This window comes from Pogoniulus pusillus, chromosome 37 (genome assembly GCF_015220805.1).
Source record: "Pogoniulus pusillus isolate bPogPus1 chromosome 37, bPogPus1.pri, whole genome shotgun sequence".
Classification (NCBI taxonomy): Eukaryota; Metazoa; Chordata; class Aves; order Piciformes; family Lybiidae; genus Pogoniulus; species Pogoniulus pusillus.
The window spans coordinates 9,391,252-9,410,285 of NC_087300.1; the positions used below are offsets into that span (position 1 = coordinate 9,391,252).

Below are 19,034 nucleotides of genomic sequence, written 5' to 3' on the forward strand. Positions count from 1 at the left end.
CTCTCTCCGCTCTGGGCTCTCTCTCAGCACTGAGCTCTCTCCGCTCTGAGCTCTCTCTCTCCGCTCTGAGCTCTCTCTCAGCACTGAGCTCTCTCTCACAGCTCTGAGCTCTCCCTCCGCTCTGGGCTCTCTCTCCCCGCTCTGAGCTCTCTCTCCGCTCTGGGCTCTCTCTCCGCTCTGAGCTCTCTCAGCACTGAGCTCTCTCTCAGCACTGAGCTCTCTCTCACAGCTCTGAGCTCTCTCTCCGCTCTGGGCTCTCTCTCCGCTCTGAGCTCTCTCTCAGCAGCGGCGCGGGTGGAGCTCGCGCCCGTTGCCATGGCCCCCGCGGGCTCCGCCCCTCCCTGGCCGCGCATGCGTGGGGCAGCGCGCGGCGCTACGCGGGGTTCCGTCAGCGGCGGCCGCGCATGCGCGGAGCCTGCGGGGCTCTGTCAGCTGCTCCGGGCGGTGCTGTGCTCCTGCTCTCGGCCCGACCATGTCCTACGGACCGCTGGACCCCTACCGCCCCGGGCCGACGGCCCCGCCGCGGGACTTTGGCGCCATCATCCAGACATGCAGCGCCAACGTGCAGCGCATCGCGCAGTACAGTGAGTGCGCCGGGGCCCGGGGGGACGCGGCTCGGCTCGGCTCCGCTTGGCCCGGCCCGGCCCAGCAGAGCCCCGCCGGGGCCGCGGGGGGAGCTCTGCCGGGGTCCCGTGGGAGCAGCTCTGCCCAGGGTCCCGCGGGAGCCGCCGTTCCCCGGAGCTGGCAGAGCCTCCGTTAGGGTGGTGCCGGGCGGGGGAGCAGCACAGCCCCGTACCGTGGACAGCCGGCAGCGGAGCCCCTTCCTCCGTACGCGGTCGTTAGCAGCTCGGCTGCTGCCGTGGCTTCAGTGCGGGGTTTGTGTCACCGTGATCGAGCCGCGCGTTTCCAGCCGGACTGAAGCCCTCTGCCACCCCTGGCTTGTGCTCTGCTTCTGCTTCGTCTTGTGGGGCCGTCACTGAGGCGCTGAGGTGGGAGCGGGGACCAGAGGCTGTCACGGTTGTCCCCCCGCCTTGCGCAGAGCAGGGGCAGCTGCATGGCAGCTCTTGGCGTTGAGCTGCCCTTGCCCTCCTAACGGCTGGGGGGTCCTCACGGAAGGCTTCTGCTGCTGCCGGGCAGGTTGCTGCGAAGGCAATGAGTGGGCTTGCGGTTTCTTGGTCCTGTGGCTGTGGCTGGAGAAAGTGATCAGTGTCATCAGCTAATCGTTTGAAATCCTTGTATTGGTCGCTGAAATGCTGCTTCCTAGATGAGCCACTTCCAAAAGAGCCTTTGATCCCACCCTAAGTGCTAAAAACGGTGTTAACTGTCCCAAATTGCAGTTTTTAGGGCGAGCTCAGTTGAACGCTTTAGTTCTTCCTAAACTTGGTGACTTACCTGATTCGTTTGCACAGAGCTATTAGCGTAGCTGGCACTGCTTTGACTTTGCTCGGTCACGTTCCTTTCCTTGCACACAGGCGTGGCTGTTATCTGGATTGCTTTTGAGTTCACCAAAGAGCAAAGGAGTTGGCTGGGCTTTGTCCTTTTTTGCCTTTCCTTACACCCTGCCTCCCTCACACGGCACTGCTGTGAGCTTCCCTTCAAAGTGGTTCAGCTCCTCTTCCTCTCAGGGCAAGCTCCCACTGTCCCATGACCAGCAGCCGTCTTGTCTGGCACACTGACGTTCACACATGAAACAAACAGCCCAGGGTGGGTGGAAGAGGCAGGACATCTGACTGAACGTTCTGGTTATTCACTGCAGCACACATTTCTCAAAGCTCGCTGTTCAAGCCTGGGAGCAGAGATATGGAAGCCTTAAGCCTCTCCCCATTTCTCCTTCCAGTGGGGACTACTGACTATCATTGAGTGCTTTTGGGGAACTGCAGTTAGCATTTCACACAAAATGAACTGAAAATGAGTGACCTGAGGTAGCAAAGCTGTTACTTGCAAGACTGTTAGATTACCTAAGCACCTAGAGCAGAGATTGAAATGTCTTAGGAAATCTTAGGTATGAAATAGACACTACAGGGAAAGCTTTGCAGCCTAAAGTTGAAGAGTTTTGGAGACCAAAAGCTGTTATCCAAGGAGGCTCTCTGTGTGGTGTGAGCACCTACTATCCAAAGAATCAAGCCAGGAGCTCCAGCTCTTGCCTTTGGCCTCCCAGACACTTGGCTCTGATTTTGTGCAGACTCTGCTGGCTGAGGTAAACCGAAGTGTAGTGAACTGCTGGACAGGAAGCACAGTGCCTGGCAGAGAAATGGGACTCGGGAACAATCTTCTCCCAGTGGAGGAAGAAAATAGATCATAAAGTATCTGGACATTGGAACTCCTTGATACCCACATACAAGGTGTACTCCATGTGGTGTTTGTTTGAACTCTTCTGACCCTCGTGTGTCTGACAGAGCTGTCGGGCACCTGCAGCCTTGCTTGCTAAAGCCACGTTCAGCTGCGTGTAGGAGCTGCACAGCTCCTCACTGGTTAGGAGTCTGGAATTCCCAGAGCTGGATGCAAAGCTGGAATCCTTGCCTAAGTACTGATACATCGTATTGCAGCCTTAGCCAAGCTGCACTTGTTCTCAGCCACTGGCATTAAAAGAAGTAGCCGCTGGAGGACTGTGCTGTTTCTTCAGAAGCACAGTGAACAACTTGAAGTGGCTTGCTCCAGGCTGAAAGCAGTAATGGTACTGGTAGGATGTCACTGAATTGGAAAGAGCTCTTCACAGAATCACAGAACATTAGGGTTGGAAGGGCCCTCCAGAGATCATCCAGGCCAACTCCCCTGCCACAGCAGGGTCACCCAGGGCAGGGCACACAGGAACACATCCAGGGGGATCTGGAAAGTCTCCAGAGAAGGAGACTTCACAACCTCTCTGGGCAGCCTGCTCCATGCCTCCACTCCCCTCACACTGACAAAGTTTCCCCTTCTGTGCCCGTGGTACCTCCTCTGCTCCAGCTTGACCCCAGTGCCCCTTGTGCTGCCCTTGGACATCCCTGAGCAGAGCCTGGCTGCATCCCTGCACATCTTTAGCACAGCTCTGAAGGCAGCCATCAGGTTCCTCTGCTCCAAGTTCCCAGCCCCAGCTCCTTCAGCCTGGCCTGACAGGAGATGTTCACTGCCTGCAGCATCTTTGTGCCTCTGGTCTGGACCCTTTCAGGCAGTTCCCTGAGGTCCATCTTGAACCGAGGGACCTAGAGCTCGACACCATACTCCATGTGCAGCCTCACCAGGGCAGAGTAGCTCTTGTTAAGGAGATATTTCAACTCAGTTCAGCTGCCTACAGACCTTTATTAATCTGATCCTCCATAATCTTGCCTCTTAATGCTTGAGGGGGCAACATTTGGTTTCCTGAGCAATTGGAGTCAGCCAAACCTTGTGCTGCTGCCATGAGCACCCTTTGTCTCCAGCAATGCCAGGAATTGTGCCCCTGCAGAATGAAGTGGTTCAGCTTGGCAATCTGCCAGAAAAGATAATCTGAGGTGGGGACACGAGATGGGTTTGGGTTCAGGTGGGTTAGCAGTTGGAGGTGATCTCTGTGTGGCTGCATGATCAGCAGTGCCTGCAGAGGGCAAATGGGGAAAGAGGACTGAAGTGCAGTTTCAGACCAGTGCAGGTTGATCACGAAGTGCAGTTTGCAGTCTGCTGCTCCTGAAGAGTTCTTTGTGCTGGACTTGCAAAAGGTTTGGGCTGTCAGGAATAGAAAACTTTAGTTCTTTCTCTTTGACTGACAGTAAACCTTGGCTTTTTCATTGGGTTTTTGTGCTTGCCTTTGGGGTTAGTTTGTGTTTGGTTTGTTTGCTGTTGCTCTCAGTTTTGTTTTTTGAACACTGCACCAACAAGTAGATTCCGAATATGTAGAATGCAGAAATGGCAACACAGCATAATAAAGTTGTTGTGCAGCACTGGTAGCCTAAACCACTGAACTACAGGGCTGGGAGAGACAGCCTGGTGTGTTAGTTGTGCTGAGGAAATGAAGAGCAGTGCAAAGCCTTTAGCTGTGTGCCCTCGTCCTCGCTTCATCTGAGGGCTGAGTTGTGCCTAAAAAGGGATGTTTCAAAACCACTTTGCATTTAAAGCAAAGAATGTGAGAGAAGAAAAAAGTGAGGAAGGGATGTGTCTTGGCAGCTTCAGTCAAGTCCAACATTGAGATAAATTCTTTGGGGAAAGCTGGAAGAATACGTCCAAGGAGCAATAAAATCACTAGAGCTTGTCTTACTAACTCATCTTCTTATCTTCAGCTGCTCAAATAAAGAATTTGATGATCCAGCTGGGAACCAAGCAGGATTCCAGCAAGCTTCAGGAGAACTTGTAAGTATTCACTGAGCTAACATTTGTGTAGGTTCTCTTTCATTTTTCTCTGTTCTGAGAGGAACTTGCTCTGGAGGTGCTTGATGAGCTAAGTTTAACGTAGTGATACTGATCAAAACTGCCTAGCTGCATTGAGCCAGTTACTGGATGAATTAAGGGCTCTGCAGAAGCCATTCAGAACTACAGGAATGGTTAGAGAACATTTAGTTCACTCACAAAGGATCAGAGGACATCAGCTGTGTGTTAGCTGAGCTCTGACAACTCCCCACAGTAGCTTCACCTGTGATTTACAGCAGACCTGTGCTCTAGCAGACATTTGGCCCAAACATAAGAGCAGTAAGCAAAAGCAGCAAGGAAGATCCATAAATGCTGAGAAGGGTGCAGGTACCTTGTGGTACAGGTAGATTTAGGCACTAGGAAGATCAGCCAGCCTGTGTGGCAGCCACACTGCCACGTGGCACTTCAGAAGAAGGCTATGCAAGTGGGGGGTCCTGGAGGAGATATGTAACTGGACATAGTCCAAACTGACCCCTAGAGAGACTGAGCAGGCAGTCTGTGTGTCTGGGCATCTGTTACAGACTTGGGATGCATAAGGAGCAAGTTAGGAGAAGATTAATTTATAGAGTCATAAAAGAAAACTTGTAAGTTCTGCCATCATCCCCTGACATAAATCTCTGAATGTGCAACCTCCCCATTTCCAGAGGAGCTGAGTGTTTGGGAAGTCCATGGCTGCTCTTGATAATCACCTTACACTAGATGGGTGGGATCAGGTGAGATTGGAGCCTGGTTGGTGGAGAGAGGAATTGGCCTGAGCTGCTCAGTTGCCTGGATCTGTATTTAATCTCTAGATTAAAGAAGTAATCAGCAGTGACCCATGAAATAGCTTTCAGTGAACAGCGTTGTAGAAGTGGCCCTGCTCGTCAGGGTGGTTGTGCTCCACAGACTGTCAGCTGTCATAAAACATAACACCAAAATGCATGATGGGGCTATCAGCTCACCCACCCTGAGCACTCTGTAGCTCTGGGGCTGGTCAGCTTCACTTGGGCACCTTCCATGTGCTGCATGGCAAAAGACTCAGCCCTTGGCTCAGTGGTTTGTGCCTTCCTGGTTTGTGTGCAGATGACTGCAACCTGCAGCTCGTGGTTCTGCTCTCCGTCTGTCTCATCAGCTGTGTCCTGGCTGTGCCAGGTGATGTCTGCACATGAAGTTGTGTCACTGATGTCTGTCTGCAGTGTGCTACTGGCAAAGGTGCTGCTGCACAGATCCTTTGCAACAACACCTTTGAATTGCAGTGTTGTTGGACAGCATGAAGGCTCAAGGCAAAGCCTCACACTTCCAGGAGCAGAAGCTGGATTGTTCCTCTCCCTGGCCATTATTTTTCACAACAACATATAAGAATTTAATACCTCTGAGTATTGGACATTTAACCAATGGAGTTTGCAGTTTTCAAGTGGACAGTTACCAACTGGCACACTAAGAGTTCACCCTGAAAATGGTGCTGCTCACTGAGTGAAGTTCTCTGTCCCTTAAATTTCTCTCTCTGATGTCACCTCTGATGTCACTGAATTGTAAAATAAAGTGAAATATTTTATAACCTGAATTATCCTGGCCAGCAGGGAGCACAGAGCTCTGAGTTAAGTGTAGCCCAGAGTCAAGCTGATGGTCAAAGCTAAAAGTGCCTCTCTGTACCACATGGGGGAAAACCCAACCATAATGATGGAGAGGACCCAGGAGAGGGCATGGAAATGTTCAGGGGCTGGAGAGCCTCTGGTACAAGTACAGGCTGAGGGAGCTGGGGTTGTTCAGCCAGGAGAATAGAAGGCTCCAGGGAGACTTTTGAGCAGCCTGCCAGTACCTGAAGGAGGCCACAGGTAGGCTGCAGAGGGATTGTTCTCAAAGGCCTGCAGGGACAGGCCCAGGGACAATGGTTCAAAAGGAGAGCAAAACAGATGGAGATTGGATGTGAGGAACAAGTTCTGTACCAGGAGGCTGCTGGAACACTGCAACTGGTTGCCCAGGGAGGTGGCTTAGGCCCCATGCCTGGAGATATCCAAGGTGAGGCTGGACAGGGCTATGTGCAACCTGCTCTGGTGGAGGATGTCCCTGCCGAGTGCAGGGGCTTGGACTGGATGAGCTGTGGAGCTCCCTTCCAGCCCATTCTGTGATAAACTGTGGCCCATCTCAGATCCCCTGCTTGGTCATTGTGTTGGAAAGGCAAGTGCTCAGAGCCTGCTTTTGTCCCTGTGTTTGCCCTTCTGCAGACAGCAGCTCCAGCACTCTGCCAACCGCCTGGCCAAGGAGACCAATGAGTACCTCAAGGAGCTGGGCTCTCTGCCGCTGCCTCTCTCTGCTTCGGAGCAGGTAGGCTCACGGAATCTGCCTGTGCAGATTGTGCATCATTCACTTCATGCAACTAGCTTAGACCACAGCCTCACAGACTGCAGCCTGCTGCAGTGTTGCTGAAGGAGGGACACATCGACCTGGCTGCATTCCCAGTGGCAAACAGGTCCAAAACTTCATCAGATGAGAGTAAGAAGCCCTGAATGTTTGGGGAGAGCCCAGTGCTGCTTTTCTGAGTAAACCACTTTGAATAGGGTCAGAGTAGTTACACAAATTAAATGTAGTTACACACATTACAAACTACAAATGTAGTTATACAAATTAAACTTAAACATTCACAAGCCCATGGGCCCTGATGAGATGCACCCAAGGGTGCTGAGAGAGCTGCCTGAGGTTTTTGCTCTGCCACTCTCCATCATCTTTGCCAAGTGCTGGCAGACAGGAGAGTTGCCTGAGGGCTGGAGCAGAGCCAATGTCACCCCAGCCTTCAAAAAGGGCAAGAAAGAGGTTCCAGGGAACTATAGACCAGGCAACCTCACCTCCATCCCTGGAAAAATGATGGAGCAGCTCCTGCTGGAGGGCATCTCAGGGCACTTGGGAGAGCAGAAGTTACCAGGAGCAGTCAGCATGGATTTACCAAGGGGAAGTCCTGCTTGGCTAACCTGGGAGCATTCTGTGATGCTATAACTGAATGGGTAGATCCAGGGAGAGCAGTGGATGGAGTCTGCCTGGACCTTAGCAAGGCCTTTGGCACCTTCTCCCATGACATTTTAGTGAGCAAGCTGAGGCAGTGTGGGATGGAAGAGCAGGCAGTGAAGTGGGTTAGGAACTGGTTACAGGATAGAGTTCAGAGGGTGGTGATCAATGGTGCCAGGTCCAGCTGGAGAGCTGTGACCTGTGGTGTCCCCCAGGGATCAGGTTGGGGCCAGTCCTGTTCAAGATCTTCATCAATGCCATTGCTGAGAGCACAGAGAGACAGAGTCTGCTCAGCAAGTTTGCTGCTGACACCAAGCTGGGAAGCTTGGCAGAGACAGCTGCAGGCTGTGAGGCCATCCAGAGAGCCCTGGGCACAGAGGAACCAGATGAGGCTCACCAAGGCCAAGTGCAGAGTCCTGCACCTGGGCAGGGATAACAAACTGCAGCAGTCCAGGCTGGGAGGTGACTGCTGGAGAGCAGCCCTGGGGAGAGGGGCCTGGGGGTGCTGGTGGCTAACACCCATGGCACAGCAATGTGCCCCTGGGGGCCAAGAAGGCCAATGGGATCCTGGGGTGCATTAGGAGGATGTGTCCAGCAGGTCAAGGGAGGTTCTCCTCTCCCTCTGCTCTGCCCTGCTGAGACCTCGTCTTGAATTCTGTGTTCAATTTTGGGCTCCCCAGTTGAGAGGGACAGGGATTAGTGGAGGACTGCAAGGATGAGGAGGGGACTGCAGGGCATGGCTGATGAGGAGAGGCTGAGGGGCCTGGGGCTGCTTAGTCTGGAGAAGAGAAGACTGAGAGGGGATTTGATCGATGTTTATAAGTATCTGAGGAATGCCAGGAGTGGGGGGACAGGCTCTGGGGGTCAGGATTGGGGGGACAGGCTCTGCTCACTGCTCCCTGGGACAGGACAAGCAGCAATGGGTGTAAGTTGCAGCACAGGAGGTTCTGCCTCAGCACAAGGGGGAACTTCTTTACTGTAAGGGTCACAGAGCCCTGGCACAGGCTGCCCAGAGAGGTTGTGGAGTCTCCTTCTCTGGAGACTTTCAAGGCCTGTCTGGATGTGTTCCTGTGTGATCTGTGTTAGATAGGATTGTCCTGCTCTGGCAGGGGGTTGGACTCAATGATCTCCTTGGGTCCCTTCCAACCCCTAATATCCTGTGAGCCTCTGAGAGAGGGGATTCTGTCCCTAGACTCTGCTCTGCTGAGGCAGAACCTCCAATCCTGCTTCCAGTGCTGCTGTCCCCAGCAGGAGGAGGACTCAGAGCTGCTGGAGTGAGGCCAGAGTAGGCCACAAAGATGAGTCGAGGGCTGGAGCAGCTCTGCTGTGAGGGCAGGCTGAGGGAGCTGGGGGGGTGCAGTCTGCAGAGGAGAAGGCTCCAGAGCTGCCTGCCAGTGCTGGAAGGGATCCAGAAGGGATCCTGCAGGAAGGCTGCAGAGGGACTTTGCATGAGGGTGTCTGAGCCAGGCCAGGGGGGAATGGTTTGAAGCTGAGGCAGAGCAGGGTTAGAGTGGAGCTGAGGAAGAAGTTCTTCAGTGTGAGGGTGGTGAGAGTCTGCTGCTCAGGGAGGCTGTGGCTGCCTTCTGCCAGGGGGTGTTCAAGCCCAGGTTGGATGAGGCCTTCAGCATCTGAGTCTAGTTGAGAGGTGTCCCTGCCCGTGGCTAGGGGCTGGAGTAGATGATCTCTGAGCCATTGAGTGGATGATCAACCAGAGCCATTCTTTGACTCTTAAAAGAGTCTGAAACACAATTATTTATCAGCAGAGTTATAACGAAGTGCTTGGTGCTCTGAGGCAGCTTTTGGGATAACTCCTAGCCCACTACATGTCAGTGTGAGATGTGACCACACCAAAAGCTTCTCCTTGCATGTGATCTATCAGCAGCAGGGAAGAAGCTGACTCACCTGACTTGTATTTGAATACAAAATGCAGCCAGGCAGTGACTCTGTCTCTTGCCAAACAGTCTTTTGAGTTCTCCCTTCCAGTTCTCTGCTGCTGGCATTTGCTTCCAGTCAGTACCACAAGAGTGATCTCTCTGGATGTGGGTCAGCAGATGTTGTCCCACTCTCAGTCTGTGCTCAGAGGTTTGTGCGTCAGTTGCAAGCATGGCCACGTTTTGCCTGTTTGTTCTGGAAATACCTCTCAGTTAATCTCCCTCTGGTGAACAAATTCCTGTCACGTGCATCTCACTGAGTGCTGCAGTCACTTTGGGAGCCCAGTGAAGGCTGCTGGAGCAGTCCAGGCAACACCTGCAGCAGCTGGCAGGACTATTGCTCCTAGCTGGCTCGGCTGGAAACTGCAGTGTGTTAGGAGGCTGCTGTAGTGGTTTGTTGCAGGAGAAATTAATTGCAAACATTCATTTCCTTGGAATTGCTGTGGCCTGGATAGAAACTCGTTGAAGGATTGCAGTACTGGAAAGCCTGAGGCAGCTGTTGGGAATACCTTTAATAGAGAACATAAAAACTGAGCTTTGTGTCCAGGTCTGAGGCCCCCAGCACAAGGACATGGAAAGGTTGGGGAGGATCCAGAGGACATCATGAAGATGATCAGAGGCTGCAAAACCTCCCTTGTGGGGACAGGCTGGGAGAGTTGGGGCTGTGCAGCCTAGAGAAGAGAAGGCTGCAGAGAGACCTCAGAGCAGCCTCACAGTACCTGAAAAAGCTCTAGGAGAGCTGGGGAGGGACTTGTGACAAGGGCTGGGAGTGACAGGATGGCTTTGAGGTGGGAGAGGGGAGGCTGAGACTGGAGATGAGGAAGAAATTATTCAGCGTGAGAGCAGTGAGAGACTGGCACAGGTTGCCCAGGGAGGTTGTGGATGTCCCCTCCTGGAGGTGTTCAAGGCCAGGCTGGATGAGGCCTTGAGCACACTGTGCTGGTGGGAGGTGTCCCCTGCCCATGGCAGGGGGTTGGAGCTGAATGAACTTTGAGGTCCCTTCCAAATCAACCCATTTCATGATTCTATGACCAGAGTTGTGAGCATCCTTGGGCCAAGTTTTTTTCCCAGCTCTTGTTTCCCCTACCTGGGATGTCAGCACTCCAAAGAGATGCTCTCTGGAAGCTAAATAAGTTGATACTGTAAAATGGAGAGAAAAGGTAAACTGAAATGCTTATCAGGACTAAGGATGTTCTCTGATCCAGCAACAGCAGGCTTGTGGTGTGGTGTGGCTGGGAGAGACAGCTAATTGAAGTGGGGTCATGGGTTCTGGCTGGGGTCCTGGAGGTGTGGGGCTTCCTGTGACTGTGAGATGATTGAGGGGCTTGGCTTAGCAGGGCATGAGGAGGTTGAGTAGCACCAGATTGGCAATGTGAAGGCATTATAGGTACCAAAAGGTACACCATTAGATGTGGCAAATTACTGGGCCATGATCTGAGTGAAAGCAGTGATGTAGCAGAGCTCTCTACTTCACACCTAAAACTATAGACTGAAATTGGAGAACCTTCCTGCCCCAAATCTGTTCTGCAGTAGGCAAGGCACAGAGCACTGGGTGTAAGGAACTAACCAGGGTGGGAGTACCCCAAAGGATCCTCGAGTGTCAGCTCTCACTGTTGCTGTTGCCAGGAAGGGTCTGGCAGTTACATGACCATGGATGACCACAGCTGAACTCTTGGTTTTGTTTCTCTAGCGCCAGCAGAGGCTCCAGAAGGAGCGTTTGATGAACGACTTCTCCACAGCCTTAAACAACTTCCAGGCAGTACAGAGGCGAGTGTCAGAGAAGGAAAAAGAGACTGTGGCAAGGGCAAGAGCTGGCTCCCGCATCTCTGTGAGTATGGGTACAAAGCCTGGTGCTGATGTAGTGAGCTTGGAGGTGTGGAGAGGTCTTGTACCTCCCTGCCAAGCTCACAGCTGTGTGCTGACACCCTCCTGAGTGCAGGTGGGGTCTGGGTGCATTGGCTCCATTCTAGATGTTGTAAGCAGGCACCAATTTCAGTGTGCTCCTCCTGAGTGTTTGTAGAAGGGGGTCCAGAGGAGTGCCACAAAAATGATCGGGGGGGTTGAAGCACCTCTGCTACAAAGACAGGCTGGGAGAGTTGGGGCTGTTCAGCCTAGAGAAGAGAAGGCTCTGGGGGCTCCTAATAATGACCTGCTGGTGTCTAAAGAGGCTACAAGCAGGCTGCAGAGGGACTGTGCCCAAAGGCCTGCAGGGACAGGACAAGAGCAATGGTTTGAAATTTGAGCAGAGCAGATTGAGATTGGATGTGAGGAACAAGTTCTGCACCAGGAGGCTGCTGGAGCGCTGCAACAGGTTGCCCAGGGAGGTGGTTGAGGCCACATCACTGGAGATGCTCAAGGAGTGGCTGGACAGGGCTGTGGGCAGCCTGCTCTAGTGGAGGATGTCCCTGCTGAGTGCAGGGGTTGGAGTGGATCAGCTTTGGAGCTCCCTTCCAGCCCAGACCATTCTATGACTCGATGAACCTGGTAGTTGCAGACGTGAGGATGAGCTGGGGATTCACTGTGCAGCTACTAGCAGAGTGCTGCAGGCTGCTCCTTGCTTGACACCAGCCCTAGGCTGTGAAATGTAAGAGATCATTTGGAAGCTGCTCACACCCTAAATTACATCTTAACTCTCACACTGTGTTTGTTTAGTATCTTGTAGGCTCTTGTCCTGCCAGTGCCTCCAGTGTATGTTCAAACCTTCTCTCTGCTGGGTTTCGACAGCCCCCTGAGAATTTGTAATAAACCAGCAACCTTTGTCCCCTTGCCCTGGGGCTGTGTGTTAAGTAACCACTCTTCCCTTCTCCAGGGGAACCTTCGTCTGTTGGGTTACACTCTGAGAGCCTTTTGCTGTCTGTTGAGAAAAGAAGTGCTGAGCAATGGCAGCAGAGCTGGGTAAACAGAGGAGGTGCTACGATTGCTCTGACTCAGAGACAGTCTGAATCTAAGAATTAAATCTAAAGATGGATCCAAATCTTAAGCAGCCTAATTTAAATCTGGAAGTTGAAGTGCCAGTGGCTTTCCCAAAGATGTCTCTGGACAGAGATGCTCTGCTCTGCCTGCTCAGGCCACATCTGGAATATTGTATCTGATTCTGGGTCCCTCAGTTCAAGAAGGACCTCAGAGAACTGCTGGAGAGAGTCCAGCACAGAGCCACAAAGCTGCTGCTTTGTGGCTCTGTGCCACAGTGAACATCTCCTGTCAGGCCAGGCTGAGGGAGCTGAGGCTGGCAGGTGGCAGCAGAGGAGCCTGAGGGCTGCCCTCAGTGCTGTGCTAAAGATGTGCAGGGCAGTGTCAGGAGGATGCAGCCAGGCTCTGCCCAGGGGTGGCCAAGGGCAGCACAAGGGGCACTGGGTGCCAGCTGCAGCAGAGGAGGTGCCATGGGAACGGGAGGGGAAACTTTGCCAGTGTGAGGGGGGTTGTGGAAGCTCCTTCTCTGGAGACTTTCCAGACCCCCTGGATGTGTTCCTGTGTGCCCTGCCCTGGGTGACCCTGCTCTGGCAGGGGAGTTGGACTGGATGATCTCTGAAGTCCCTTCCAAATCCTAACATTCTGTGATTCCAGATCCTCCTGTTGATCTGGATCCTGACAGCAAGACTAACAACTGATTTCTGCCTTGCAGGCTGATGAGCGCTTCAGAGAAGAGCAGCTTGTGTCCTTTGACAGGTAACAGTTCCTTCTGCTCCTGATTTTCTGCTTTTAACTCTGTGTCACTGAAGATTTTGTGATGAGAGATGTTACTGGAAATTGGGCAAGGCTCTGCTGGCTGTATGCAAAGCAGAAAGCTTTGAAATGCAGCTATTGTAGAGCTTTAAATATAGAGTGTGAAGAAAGAACTGCCTATGACAGTTTTGTCCTCCTTAAATGTAGATTTGCAGCCCTGAGGAGGATAGCAGAGTCCCTAGAGTCTGGCAGTTGGAGTTCCTCATATTCTGGACTGTGAGCACAAGATTACCAGACAGGGTTTCACTCTCTGTGACTTCTTCCACAAAGTGACACTGTCATGGGTTTGGGTATTCTCCAGCAGCCTGCTTGGAGCTATTAGAGAGTAGTGGATGAGGCTGCCTTAAACTGAGAAGTGCTAAATGTTGTGCACTGGCAAACTAGTCCTGGAATGTGCACACAACAGAGGATTCCTGTCACTTGCCAGAGCAGTATCAGTGTGCCTGCAGAGCTGACAGGCTTGGGAAATGCTCTTAACTGCCTGGGGTGGTAGAGAGAACTCAAGGCACTGCCAAAGTGTCTGTGGCCCTTGCCCCTCTTCCTATTGGCGTTGGAGAGAACTGGAATGAAATCTGTCAGCCCTACCTGTATAAACCAAGAGGCCTGGCTTACACACCTCAGCTGCACACAGGGAAGTGCAAACTGCACCTCAGCTTGGCAGCCACCTGCTGTGCAGCCCACGCAGTAGTCTGTGGCCAGTTGGGCTGCCCAGAGAGGTGGCTGAGTCACCAATGCTGGATGTGTTCAGAGGTCATTGAGATGTGATGTTTGGGGATAGGGTTTAGGGGAGAACTTTGTAGAGTAGGGTTAATGGTTGGACTTGGTGCTCCTGAGGGGCTTTTCCAATCTGAATGTTTGTGTGGTTCTGTAATACACAGATGCTGTGATGAGTGTCACTGCCAGGGGAACCAGACAGGTACCTGTTCATGCAGAGGCTCCCATTGGTGAGATAGTGACACATAGCAGCTACTTCACACTCAGAGGTGTGCTACAGGGCAGAAAGTTCTGCCTTAGGTATTTCAGAACCCTGCTGGCATGGTCAGCTGTCTCTGAGCTAGTCCTGTGGTTTATCTTCACTCCTCTTGGCACCTTGAGACTTGCTGTGTGGTGTCGTAGAGCTGACACTGAAATGTCAGTGCCTTTCAGCACACCTCCGCTGAGAAGAGTGAGATGCTGCCCTTGAAGAACTTTATATGGTGAACATTGTAGGTACTGTAGGAGGTGCTGCCTTCCCTGTAGCTTGTGCAGCAGTTACCAAGTGCCAGCTCATCAGGAGAGAGGTGGACTGGGATGCAGAGCTGTCTGCATTCTAGCATCTCTTCTGGTGTGTGAGGTTATAGCTAGACCAATGAATAAAAATACTAAACTCCTTTAATCTCCAAATGCCAAATAGCAGCTGAGACTCTTAGAATGCAGAGTCTTTGTTCTGCTCCTGTTGTGCTTGCAGGCTACTTTCTGTCAGAACCTTCACCTTGATTTCTCCTGGTTTAGGGGATGGTGAGAGGAGGAAGGAAGAGAGGTTTAAAAAAAACGCAGGAGAACTGCAGAACCGAAGTAAGATGTCTCCATCTGTAGTGCTGCAGATAACTGCCACCTGTGCACTTCACCAAGTGCTTTCCAGCTGCTTCATCTTTGCTGACCTGTCTCTGTTTCAAATGTTCCAGTTTGTAACTTGTCACAAACCAGCCCTGTCTGTGTATACAGCTGCAGGGCCAGGAGCCTGGGGGTTGTCTTGTAGGAAACTTCTCAGCTTGAACTCACTGGCACCTGGCTGTAAATGCAGTGTGGTAATACCTGTGCTCAGAGAAGGAGTCCAACTTCCTTTCCATCTCTTTCTAGTGGTGAAGATTGGAATCAAATGCAGTCTCAGGATGAAGATGTGGCAATAACTGAACAGGACCTTGAACTCATTAAAGAAAGAGAAACAGCAATCAGGCAATTAGAGGTGACCAGTAGATCCTGCACACTGCGACAGGATTGGCAGTTAATCCAAAGAAGTCTTGCAGTGCTAATGGATGGGATGGGCTGAGGAGATGGGAATGTGGAGGAGCAGTTTCTTGTGGAGAGGACAGATACCAGGCTCAGTCTCTCTGCTCCTGCTGAAGGACACTAGGTGTATTTTGCTTTGGTGTTGACTGGTGGTCCTTCAGAGGTGGCAGCAGTGACTCCTGTTCAGATCATCTCAGTCCCAGACTGTGCTAGTTGCTGGTGCCATGAAACAGATATTCCATAGTAGCAATATTGTGGGCTCCTGTGTTAACCTCAAGTTCCATGGGTGGTAGCATCAAGTGACCTTGGTCAGTGAATGGTGGTGTCTGTCCTGACAGTTTGGCAATGGTCAGAGGAGGAACTGAGAATGAAGATCAGAAAAATGGTACCTAATGTTTGTTGTAACTTCTCAACCTGTTGTCTTCAGGCAGACATTTTGGATGTCAATCAGATATTTAAGGATTTAGCCATGATGATCCATGACCAAGGAGATATGATTGGTAAGTGTCTCAGGACAAGATATTTCTTATTGGTTACCAGTTTTGCCTATGTAAATTAATTTTCCCAATGTTTTGTCTCACAATACTGCTGATTTGGTTTGATTTTGGCTTTTAGACACCTGCAGTTCTGCCCTGTGTTGCAATGAATTCTCTTGTTTTTCCATAGATAGCATAGAGGCAAATGTGGAAAGTGCAGAAGTCCACGTGGAAAGAGCCAGTGAGCAGCTACAGAGAGCTGCCTATTATCAGGTAAATTCTGTCTGCTGGGATCACTGAGCAGAACAAGACACAGAGTGGGGACTGCAGCACACCAAACGTTATTGAGAACAGCTCATGCAAGCTGGCACTCGCTCAGGTCTGTGCTGCAAGGAGTAGAGTCAAAAACCCAGCACTGGCATGAGCCTTCTGCTGCAGAAGATGCTCAGTGCTCAGCTGTCATTGCTGTTCCCAGGAGTGAGAGCAATTAAACAAGAACAAATTCTCCTGTCTTATCCATCTTGGAAACAGCCAGGGCACTGATGCACAAAAGTCCTTGCCCAGGGTCAGGGAGCTCTCAGCACCTGGGACTTCCAGCACCTTTCTTTCTGACTGCTGGGTTTCTATGCCTGTCCTCCCTGTCCCATCAAACCTCCTGCAGCAGTTCTCACTGCTGCTTCAATCTCCTGTGAGTAATAAGGGTCCTGCTTCACTCAGTCCCATGCAGAGTCTGACTGCTAGGACTTGAGGCTTCCCCACAAGACAGCAAATGGGACTCTCAAGCTGTTCAGTGCAGGGCATTAGGAGGCAGTGAAACTACTGTGCTGTTTAGCACAAGGGTGGGAAAGCAGCTTTCACTATCTGGCAGCATTTAGTTAGTAGTTTTCTCTCTCCATAGCCTCCTTTAGAAAGCTTTGAGGTGTGTTACAAATTTAAGTCTGGGAGCTTTGGATGTGTTTTTCTGGGTGGAGAAGGAAGTGGTTCTATAGAACTGTCCTCAGCTACTGAGTGTAGTGGTTCAAGTTTCCCCCCACCCCAAGATTCACCAGCCCAGCTCAGCTGGCCAAGGTGAAGGCTGAAGCTCCATTTTAGGGCCCAGCACAGATGGACAAGCATATGTACACAATAACCACAGGCACTTAGAACTATTTACATTGACATTTGGGGTAGAAGTAATACAGACATTCAGATCTCCTCCCGAACAGTAGAACTGCCCAGGAGGGTTCCCAACTAACTCCTCTCCTCCTTCCCACCCCCTCCCTTATCTCAGAAGACTTACAGCAGTGCAGGGGTGAGATGCAAATAAGGGTTAGAAGGAGAATAATTAGATTGAGTTAACTCCAGGCAAAGGAGTTAACAAAGCAAGCAGCAGCCAGAGACTAAGAATCTGTATTCATGTTTTGGCTTTCTCTTATGTCTAAGCAAAACCAGTGGCTATCACAGACATCACTGTTTGCTTCTTTTCACAGCCAATGATCTAATTTCTCTCATTAAAATATTCCAATTGGCCTCAAACCAGCATCCTGAGAGATCAGGTTAAAAATGCTTGGTGTGCATGGACTGCCTGGAGTTTGCTGTGGTGAATGAAGTGAGCCAGGCTGTCCAGTCCAAGCACAGTAACATCACAGTAAATCCCTTAGGCTGTACAAGTGCAGCACTATTTCCACACCATCCCCCAGTGGCTAAGGGGATTTTATCAGAGAACTGTTCAGCAGTTTTACTGCTCACCTGGAAGACCTAAACAGAGATGTTTGGCCTTCCCCTGAAGCCACGCTGCTGACAAGCATGTGGTTGGTGTCCCCAGGTTCTCTTTTTCTAGCCAGCTTGACAGTAAGCTTCTATTTTTCCTTTAAGGCAGCAAAACTTGTCATATTTAGACTTAAATGCATCTCTTAGACCACTGTGCTCCTAAAACTAAAAACAGCAGTTTAAGGGACACACAGAAGTTCAGACCACACTGGTTGCTTCTCCTGAACAAGGAGTGGCATCAGATGCTCTGGTTTGCTGAATGAGTGCCATTAGCTGGCAGACTTGCTTTTCATTTTCACCTCTTCCTGGTGTCAGTGGCTGTTTTGTCTTCTTTTATCAGAAGAAATCCCGTAAGAAGATCTGTATCCTGATTCTTGGCCTTACTGTGGCATGTATAATCATAGGAATCATTATCTTGCTGACAAACAAATGAAAGCTCCAGGTGGGACCCAGTCTCATTGCTGAGATTCCTTTCCCTCAGAGCGAACAGGCTGACCAGGCTCGGAAATGAACTGAGAGCACAAGCTGGAACTACTCCTGGTAATAGATATTAGCAACTAATGTGCAGATAAGTAGTATTTGGAATTAGTGAACCATGGAGACAGTATTTATCAGTTTATATACAAATTATATTGTTTTATGTAACAAAGATCTCGTGGGTTTGCTTTCTCTACTGTATTATTCCCTGTCCCAAGTGTATGCTGAAGTGTGATCAATAATTGGAGCTGTCTTGCTTTTGACAAGTGGCAAACCTGTAACCTTTTATGTGTGTGGGTAACTCTGGTGGACTGGAATAAGAATGACCTTCAAAGAGGGCACAACACTGATTTCACACAACCTTAGTCCAGCAGTTTCTGACGTCTCCAGTATCTGGCCCATGGTTTTATTAGTTCCCAAGTGGTTGTGGTCGTCGATTCTCTTGAAGAGAAGGATGTCATTACAGGTGTGAATGGCAAGGAGAAGCATGCATGGGTGACAGTTGGAACCACCATGTGCTGGCCAGTGTAGCCTTGTGATGTTTCATTTTCTCAGCATGGTTTGAGTGGTTCTTCTGTCCAAAATTCTACATTTGAGGACAAGATGTTCTTTGACTTAGAATCTAACAATGCAACTTCCTTAGAGACTTCAGCTGGTTGTTTATTCCTGGACAAATACCTTCCAGTGCTGACTCCCAAGCACTAGAAATACCAAGTTTAGCTGTTCTGTTTGTCTGCAGAAACTTCCAGGGTGAAAAGTCACGTTAAAATAAGGAAGTGGGCACCAAAGTTTACCAGCTAGCAAGATAGATGACTGGTAGATGAAATCTTGCTCCTGAAGAAGTACCCCTGGAGCTCCTTTGTAGCATACTAGTAAATATCACGCGTGGCTTGTTAACACCTGGTGGTTCCCCTTCTTTCTGACTCATAGAGCAGAAGCTGGCCGAGTGAAGTGCTGGGTTTCTCAGGCTGAGGATGGGGGTGCAAACAGAAGCTGGCTGCTCCCAGCTGTCTTTCTAGTAGGGCTAGTCTGGGTAGCAGCCACTCCCCGCTCTGATAGAGCTCTGAACTGACATTTACTGAGGGAACAAAAATCTGTCCAGAGCCCAACTGAGTGTGGTGAATGCAGCATACTGCCCCATTTTGTATTTGCTCCTTATTCCGTGTCTCCTGTGTAATAGTCAATGTGAAACTGGGAGGGAGGTGTTCTCCCCCCCGCAGTGCTCTGCACTCCTGCACCATCATTCCATCTAACAACCATCAATAAACGCTTTTAAAAGCCTGGATCAGAGCTTCTGTCTCTTGCAGTTCAGACGCTGGCACAGGGCTGGTTGCAGGGCTGTGAGCTGGGCAGA

At 50.9% G+C, this 19,034-nt stretch overlaps 1 protein-coding gene across 1 annotated transcript; it reads left to right on the forward strand.

Annotated features, from left to right (window-relative positions):
• The first annotated feature begins 388 nt into the window (after positions 1-388).
• On the forward strand, positions 389-18,965 carry STX12 (syntaxin 12). The gene is made up of 9 exons (XM_064172858.1): positions 389-584; positions 4,230-4,299; positions 6,561-6,660; positions 10,957-11,094; positions 12,889-12,932; positions 14,829-14,934; positions 15,406-15,478; positions 15,645-15,727; positions 17,544-18,965. The coding sequence occupies exons 1-9, from the start codon at positions 473-475 to the stop codon at positions 17,634-17,636; spliced, it is 819 nt and encodes a 272-aa protein (XP_064028928.1). The 5' UTR covers positions 389-472; the 3' UTR covers positions 17,637-18,965.
• The last annotated feature ends 69 nt before the right edge of the window (positions 18,966-19,034 follow it).

Excerpts from the sequence above, each read along its gene's own strand:
- STX12 (XM_064172858.1), top strand. The coding sequence starts at position 473 with ATGTCCTACGGACCGCTGGACCCCTACCGCCCCGGGCCGACGGCCCCG. Across the intron at positions 12,933-14,828 it reads CAGCTTGTGTCCTTTGACAG|TGGTGAAGATTGGAATCAAA; the intron begins GTAACAGTTCCT and ends ATCTCTTTCTAG. Across the intron at positions 14,935-15,405 it reads CAGCAATCAGGCAATTAGAG|GCAGACATTTTGGATGTCAA; the intron begins GTGACCAGTAGA and ends TGTTGTCTTCAG.